The sequence below is a fragment of the Dipteris shenzhenensis genome, chromosome 3 (assembly GCF_047967505.1).
Source record: "Dipteris shenzhenensis isolate YYH24624 ecotype China chromosome 3, Dip_SZ_1.0, whole genome shotgun sequence".
In the NCBI taxonomy this organism is placed as follows: Eukaryota; Viridiplantae; Streptophyta; class Polypodiopsida; order Gleicheniales; family Dipteridaceae; genus Dipteris; species Dipteris shenzhenensis.
This window is the reverse complement of record NC_141598.1, coordinates 38,645,881-38,654,753: the sequence shown is the minus strand read 5'-3', so window position 1 is coordinate 38,654,753 and position 8,873 is coordinate 38,645,881. Positions and strand designations below refer to the sequence as shown.

Below are 8,873 nucleotides of genomic sequence, written 5' to 3'. Positions count from 1 at the left end.
ATAGTTTAAGCTCATCTGAGGATTTCTTGAATGTCTATGACTTGGGAGGACTACAATTGATGCACTCAACTTGGATACAAATGATCGATATGATGAACATCAAGGTTTAAAGGATGCACATTAAGAATAATCTTACACTTCATTGGACAAGATGATGCATGTTAATGGTAGATGAGAGGTGTTTGGAGAAGTTGAATTACATGCAAATATTTTCAAATGACCTATATTATACACCAAAGCCATTATTAAGTTGCCCCCCCAAAATTTGTAGTATTAGTTTCACCACCTACTTTGACTCCTTTATCAATAGTTTTTGTCGATTCTTGACATCTTTATAAACATTATTATAATCAATATATCCTATGTTTATTTAGATGTTGATTTCCATGTTAATATGGATGATAATGGATGATAATTCTCACATTGATTGACGCTTTTTATCACCCATTTTACCGTCAAATTTTGGCATATACTTTGACAGAATTTGTGACTTTTATACCAATATTTTTCATGTCAATAATCTTGATATCTATTTTTCATGTCAACATTCATGTCAACACTTCTAATACTCCTCATGCGCATGTTGTCAAGAATGAGGATAGTTTAAGCTCATCTGAGGATTTCTTGAATGTCTATGACTTGGGAGGACTACAATTGATGCACTCAACTTGGATACAAATGATCATATGATGAACATCAAGGTTTAAAGGATGCACGTTAAGAATAATCTTACACTTCATTGGACAAGATGATGCATGTTAATGGCAGATGAGAGGTGTTTGGAGAAGTTGAATTACATGCAAATATTTTCAAATGACCCATATTATACACCAAAGCCATTATTAAGTTGCCCACCCAAAATTTATAGTATTAGTTTCACCACCTACTTTGACTCCTTTATCAATAGTTTTTGTCGATTCTTGACATCTTTATAAACATTATTATAATCAATATATCCTATGTTTATTTAGATGTTGATTTCCATGTTAATATGGATGATAATTCTTACATTGATCGACGCTTTTTATCACCCATTTTATCGTCAAATTTTGGCATATACTTTGACAGAATTTGTGACTTTTATATCAATATTTTTCATGTCAATAATCTTGATATCTATTTTAATACTCGTCAATTTAATAAAATAATTTGTGATTGTAAAGTAAAAATGTCAAAAATTAATATCAAAATTAACTATGTCTTAAAGTAGTGTTCATGTCAACATGTTAACAATATGGAAAATACGATATGTGCAAACCATGACTTTGATGGAATCATGTTGTTAGGGTCTACTTATGTGATCCACAAATCACTACATGAGACAAAGTGTGGTAAAAGTAGCACAAGTTTGCCATGGGACAAACTAAGTACAATCTACAAATGCAGTATGGCAATTGCATGCTCCATCCCTTATCCACATATAGAATCTTTTCCTTTTCGAATGTATTTTGCACTAGATAAACTTGCACCTGATACACTAGATTTTAGAGACTGTTCCATTTTTATTGTGCTTAGGCTCCATATACTATGGTTGAATTCTTTAGACACAATGCATATTTATTAATATTTTGCTAAGGTACCACCATGTGTCATTTGTAACTCAAGAGCCATGGGAATTCTAGGAGTACTTTTCCATCCACTTGGGTTGTTTGTAGTTGTGAGTCCTAGGTTGTGATGCACTAAATATTATCTCCCTTCCTCTTCAAAGTCCTAAACTCGAGTCTCGCAAAAGTAGGGCCTTGACCGATTGTTAAAACGTACGTTGTGTACATACTAGTTAAACTTTCGAAATTAGATACTTGGTAAATTACTAGAAATGACTAAAGCACGGACGTTGTGTACATAATACTTAAACTTTTGAAATTAACTTCTTCGTAAATCACTAGAAATAACTTGAACACTTTGTTACTTGGACTTCTTTGAAGTTTCCTTGTCCGATTTCAGATATTCTGTTTCTGGTATATGTAAAACGAAGCAAAAGCAAGATTTGATAATCATTAGAGTTAAAGAGTCATTTGAAGAGGCAAAGGAAAACAAGACAGGTGGAGCCTGCAACAACAATTGTTCATTAGACCAGCACTCTTGATGTACTGTAACTACTGCACGAATTGTACACACTGTTATTCCATTGAGAAACTAATTTCAGCATGCGCAAATCGGACCGTGGGAACCGTTCCACTCTCAAAAAGAATTCATTGCTCCTGTCAACATAGAATCTACATGACTTTCAACACAGAAAAGAAGACCAGACTACTTCCAAGTTCCCACGAAGTGCAAGATATGTTCCATCAAAATGATTAAGATTGTTATTCCATATGTACAGTATAAAAAAGGAGTTGCAGAATCGGCCTGTGTAGCCGTTCAACCTGGCCAAAATGAATGGTCTGAATTGTTCCCATGAACACAGAGATTCATGGCCAGTTTATGGAGATTGACTGTTATTATCATATAGAAGTGGCGCTGTTGCCCTCTAGTGAAGCTTTGCGCTTCCTTTCCCGTTTGCTGTTGGGCCTTTTCAAGACAACCAACGACTTGTCTCCATCTATTCTGTATAGATCGGCAAGTAGCCTAGACCGAGGCCTCACGCGTTCATCAAAACCTAAATCCAAGGTGTCCTCATACCTCGAATCCCCGTTCATCCCAACGTCTCGCATTTGGTTAGGCACCCAACGATCCGTCATAGCGATTGCAGAAGATGAAGCCGTGGGAGATGGCTCACAGCTGCGTGCCGTGTTGTTGAATGATCGCTCTGTCGTGCATGAGGCCATGAGGCTATCAACGTCCTGGGACTGCGAGCACCCAAGAAGCCGAATCTTCTTAAGCTGCACAAGCTGCTCGACCGCTAACATCTCGGCTTCCGTGCAGGCAGAATCCGCCAAGGTAAGGGAAAGCTCTGAATCGGCGGCAGCAGCGCGGCAGTCGGAATTCCAAGACGACACAATTCGAATATCATCACTGCGAAAGAAGAAAACCCAAAATGAACCACGACCCGAATTATCTGCGAGGAAACCCCAGAATCGACGGGAGGAGGAGGAGGAGCAGCCAAAAACCGACAACAACGAGAGAGAGAAAGCTACAAGAAATCGGTGGAGGAGAGATGGTAAGGCGTACCCGGAGGAAGGACTCGGAGGGAAGGAAAGGCGAAATGGGAAGTGGGGGGGTGGATCGAGAGTCGTCATTGGGAAACAAAGCGTAGGAAAGATGGGAATGATGAAGATCTGTGCGATAATCTACAGTAGGAGGATGATAATACAACAGTCGATAATTGGCAGGAGATAGCGTGAAAAGAAGACGAGACTGAAGCTGTGCGATGTATGTATATGTTTTGCAACGGGCTTCTCAGAACGTAGTAATTGAGATCTCTGCAACCAACATGGTCTCCCAAAGTCCTTTATATATAAACCCCTCGGATATATATTTATATTTATATATATTTTTTCTTTCTTTCTTTCTTTCCTGCCGTGTTCGCGTTTAAATATACTGTAGCCTTTTCACGTTTTAAGTCGGTTTTCCCCTTGCCGTCCGATCCACGCATCCAACGGCCACCACGTTCCCTTTGACTTCGTACTCTCTTCTTTTCAGAAATAGTGCTTGTTTAGTCTTTTAATAATTGACGAATAGTGCTTGTTTATATATGATCTTGCTTTCTTCTAGAATTGGTTCCCTCGTCACCTTCCACTTCTCATTGCCTTCCTCCCCCACCAACTTCATCCTTCGCCTTATAACCATTCACCCTCCCCATGTTCTAGGAAAAACCCTAGCTCTAATGTCCAATGCATTGTAAAAATTTTCGTTCAGACCTATAACTTGTTTTCGCTTATTTCAGACCTTTGCCCAAAACCTTTGTACAAATTTTATGCAAGGACCTTGATTTCTTGAATTTTAAATAAAAACTATGAACACTGTTTCGCACCCCCTACATGTATCAATTTTTAAGTGCACTCATCATTCCTTGGGGCACTAAGAGGCCAGGCAAGGCAAGCGGGTTGTGTATTACAAAATGGATATGATAGCACATGCATCCCTTTGAAATAGTTTTATGATTGGACACATCATACTTTCTTGTACACGCTGGTTATACTATATTATAAGGGAATAACATGAAAAACTTTAAATTTGTATATAAACCCTATTTGAAGCAAGTGTATTTTGATTGATTCTTTGAACACACACACACTATCATGGGCTTTTCAATATTGAACACAAAGAGAGAGAGAGAGAGAGAGAGAGAGAGAGAGACTAATGATATGATATTATTATTGCACACTATTGTAGGCCCAATAGGATCTATGGGATAACAAGAAGCTATCCTCATCAATGATTGAAAATTGTCACTTTATGAATATCTCGCAAACCTCCTATTGTTAAGTTGTTGTATCTAATATAGAACTTGCATTTTTTATGCCATTTCTAGTTCTGTACTCCATCCCTTCCTTTATTTATGACCCTAACTATTTGGCTGGTTGCTCAAAGGTGCAAGGATATACAAAACGATGAGAATAGAAAGTATGATATATTATTAAACACTTTTGGCATGTAAATCCAACCATAGTAAAGGAAAAGACGAGATGCATTACAAAAATCCCTTGAATGGGGATATAAAATGATACTCTCGTCCTAAAAAAGGATGCAAACATATTCGAGAAAAATGTACAATCATACTACTTCACAAGGGGAATCACTAGTCTAAGCAGAGCACTCCTCCTTCCCCCACCATGGACCATGGTCATCCTCGCCCTCACCCCCCATCCCCTTTAAGAGGATGGCTTGTCCTTGCGCTCGGTTCTCAGCCTCATCATCCCCACCCTTTGCATCGCTACTCATCGGTGTAGGCTCTACTGTAGGTACTTGTGTATAGGCTACATGCAACATCACAAAGGAAAGTTCTTAGTAAAATTAACTTAACTTTCCAAGGGGTGATGACCCACCATGAATAAAAAATCTAAGATGTGGTGAGAGCTAGTTTACATAGGGCATAATTTGTTAGTAAGAACAATTGGAGCAAAGCCAAAAAATAGTTTTGAGAGGACCCCAACAAAGGGATGTAGCAATGACATCCATCCAAGAAGCCTAAGACAAGACCATTTTATCGCGGTGGGAGTGGCAATTAGGTGGCTATCCACTAGCATGGAGGGGAATGTCTCATCAGATAGCCACAAGGGGTGTGTTTTGTCTTGTGAGGGGCTATGTGTCATATACTGGGTATCAACTCACATCTCAGAGAGTCAAGCACATGGGTTCAACTAAGGGGATTTAAAAAATATATATATTTTTTAGTTAAAAAAAAGAGAGGAATATACTTATAGAAGGTGTTTTTAAATTGGGGTGTTGAAAAAAATCCAGAAGTTTGTATAGGAAAAGGGGTCATTTAAAGCCTTGCGATTTACATATAAGGGGTTATAATAATATCCTTTGAACTCATGTGATATATAGTGTTTTCAAGTAGCGATCCCCCTAGAATCGCAAGGATGTCTTTGGTGATATCGTCCTCTCCACAACAACGATGATGATGACATTAACTTGCAAGAGACAATGATGCCACACTAAGAGGAATTTATCTCTAGTGATGGCCAAATTAGGAATGCAAAGTTATGCTGCATGAGCATGCTCATATACAAGCCGAGTCAATAATTGGTCGATCTTGACCAAGAGTGAGGTTTCCATGGTGAAGAAAGAATAGCCTCTTTTCAAAACACCAATGGAACAAATGTATTGCTTAAAGGGTGCTTTTAAAATTTAAAAAAAGGCTTAACAGCCTCAAGTCTCATAATTGGCATAAGTTTTTATGGGTGTGCTTGTCTTATCATTTCTTGCTCGAGGAGAAGAAGACCCTTAATGCCTCTATCCTTTTTTCTTCCATTATTGGTGCATGTTCTTATAGGTGTATTGTCATATACTTTCTTTCTTGGTGATTACAATATCCTTAACACCTCTAGCCTTTTCTTTTAATCCAAAATTTGATTGTAATATATCATTATATTGTGAATTTCTTTGGACTTGTTGTTCATCCTTCAATTTTGCTGAAAGGATGCTTGCCTAAAGATGTTTGAAAATCCATCTACATGATTCATGGCATAGTTAGGTATGCTTACCATATATCCATCATTCAACATTATTTTTAATAACTTCATATGAACCCAATGGCTAATGTTGTAATATTACTTTGGAATGCAAAAAAGATGGATTGCTTTAAAGGAGGTGTCCTAATCAAGCATTGATAAAGCTTGGATTTACTCCACCAAAGCTATCTACTTGCTTGCTTTTTTCCTCAAGCATTATGACAAATCAAGTACTTCACTTGCTTATACTCATATTAGTTGAGGTAGCCATTGCAATAATAGTCCATACTCAAGCATTAATAAGGCTAGGATTGACTCTATCAAATCTATATGCTTGAGAAACAATTTCCCCCAAGCATTATGATAAATCCAGCTACATATATTGAGGTATTCATTGCAAGAATATAGTCCATAGTCATTCTATGCTTTTGTCTAAAAGGTTTTATGAGACAAAAGGCATGACGACTTGAGGGAAGTATGGCAAAAGATTGGTTGGTGTAATAGTCATTGGTACATAATTCCTTCCATGCATGGATCCTAGTGTGCCATTGACTTGGCATAACAAGAAAATGATGATGTGGTACCTAAATTTGCTCAAGATTATAAGAAAGGTGGATAAGATTGATGATTTTGTATCCTCTACAACAACAACATGAAAAAGTGGATTCAAAGATATGAAGAGGTCAAAATAGAAAGAGGCTTGATGCAAATTTATCCATAGAATCTTTCTCCTCTTCCATAAGACATGTCAAATTATATAAGAAGCTCTAGGTCAAAGCGGAAGATAATACAAAGAATGTAAGTGAGTGGGAATGGGAGTTTGAAAGAGGATCTGATCTACATATAATCTTCTTTCTTCTTAAGGCATGGAACTTTTTTGGGGACGTGCCACATCCCAATGGTGGGTGAGATATCAAAGTTGGGGTTGAATTTGTGCTCAATTTGTGCTCACTAGGTTTTTTCTTGGGGTGATGATTGTCACTTTGGGGGGAATTGTGAGGTGCTTGCATTCAATGCACCCCATTTTTTCACTAGCCACCATCTATCACATGCTAGTTAAGCATGCTCATTATTGTTTTAAATAGCCTTCACGTGAGAGGCTCACAATGGCACATATGGGTTAGCTGGATGGCTCATGTGATGTCAACAATTGCACTAGTTCTTATTGCATAACATGTATCACTTTGCTAACTCAAAGTGGCACCCATTTCGACCATCATGTTGGTTCTTGAAGCAAGACACGTGGCACATAGACCAACTAGTTGGCCCACATCAACCATGCTGGTCCTTGATGTAGGACATGTGTGTTGTGTAGGCTCGTGGTGGCACGTAGACTAGCATGTTGGCCCATCTTTTCTGCCATGTTGGTTCTTGATGCACAAGTGTAGATTGCCATAAACTAATGTTGGTTGCCATAGACTAGTATGTTGGCCCATCTTTTGTACTATGCTAGTTCTTGATGCATAAATACAGGTTTCCATAGACTAGTGTCGGTTGCCATAGACTAGTGCTAGTTGCACATGTGCAGGTTGCCATAGGCCTTGTTCATGACATATAATCATGTTACAATATAGGCCACGACTAATTTTTTGCATAACAGATCTATCTTAGAGATTTGTAGCATTTTAGACTTTTTAGACTAGGTTCATGGTGGCATACATAAGAGTTACAACCGAGCTTGCTAGCCCATATCGACCACCATGCTCAGTTTTTATGTAGCCACCATTATGTGGTTGACGATAACTGAAGCTACCTAGATTGTTGAACCCCCTAAATGAATGGTTTCAATAGCAAGAGGCAAACCTAAGAACAAAGACAAAGACAATGACAAAGAGCACTAGTGTAGCCGAAGAGAAGGTTTGGGCAAAGCAAGGGGCAATCCATTTGCCCAAGTCAAAATAGTGTTCAACAAACCAAGATTACCATTGTTGAGCTGAATGGTAGGGTCCAAAAGAATTTCAGCACTAGACTTAGAAGCACCTACCCCATTGATGAAATGTAAATACAGGTGGGTGGTACCGAGCACACACTGTTAAAAGGGGATGCATATAATGAACTTGATGAGAGATAGATAAGGTGGGTGGTACCACCCACCACACCCTATCAAAAGGTCATGTATATAATGGAGTAAACAAGAGATAGATAAGGTCATTCTTATTGCTACTGCAAGGATCAATGTGTTGCATTTTGCCAAAGAGCTGCTTGTATTACTATCACACAGAACTTTCCAAAGATATACAAGAAACATTTTATCATTACATTGTCTTGAATACTTCTCTTTTCTCTTTCCATTCATCCTAAGCAAGTGTTTTGACTTGTCTTGCATTTAATGCTTTGCAAACATCCTAGCCGTCCTTCCTGTTAACTCACACTTGGTAATCTAAAAATGGCAATCTACATCATGATACCAAAAATAAATGCAAAATGTGATAGATTGACTAGACAAACAAATCTTTCCATTGGCCATAATTTGTAATCAAAATTTTGGGAGCTCTTGCTAGGATATGAAGTGGTTTGCAGTAGATGATCCAATGAAGTAACGGGAACAAAATATGTTGATCAACTCATAAATGAGTGTCAGGACCAGAGGATGCAAGAGCTTGTCCATCAAAAGATGTCAACAATGGAGGGGTGTATGGATAGTGGGATTGGAAGCTCAACTTAGTGCACCCTACACTATGAGTGAAGAGGAGATGCAAACTAAAGAGGGTGGGTAGATTGAGTACAAAGAGGGGAAGATCGAAAGAGTTGAGACTTGTCTTCTCAAGGAAAATCAGGAGAATTTTGGCAAGAAGCTAGAAGAATATCCCCATT

The 8,873-nt window shown here is 38.2% G+C and overlaps 1 protein-coding gene across 1 annotated transcript; it reads right to left on the bottom strand.

Moving 5' to 3' along the window:
* Positions 1 to 2,288: 2,288 nt before the first annotated feature.
* Positions 2,289 to 3,353, bottom strand: LOC147903773 (uncharacterized). Its single transcript, XM_087372961.1, has 2 exons — positions 3,112 to 3,353; positions 2,289 to 2,955 (listed from the first exon to the last, which is right to left on the bottom strand). The coding sequence occupies exons 1-2, from the start codon at positions 3,177 to 3,179 to the stop codon at positions 2,445 to 2,447; spliced, it is 579 nt and encodes a 192-aa protein (XP_087229087.1). The 5' UTR covers positions 3,180 to 3,353; the 3' UTR covers positions 2,289 to 2,444.
* Between the last annotated feature and the right edge of the window lie 5,520 nt (positions 3,354 to 8,873).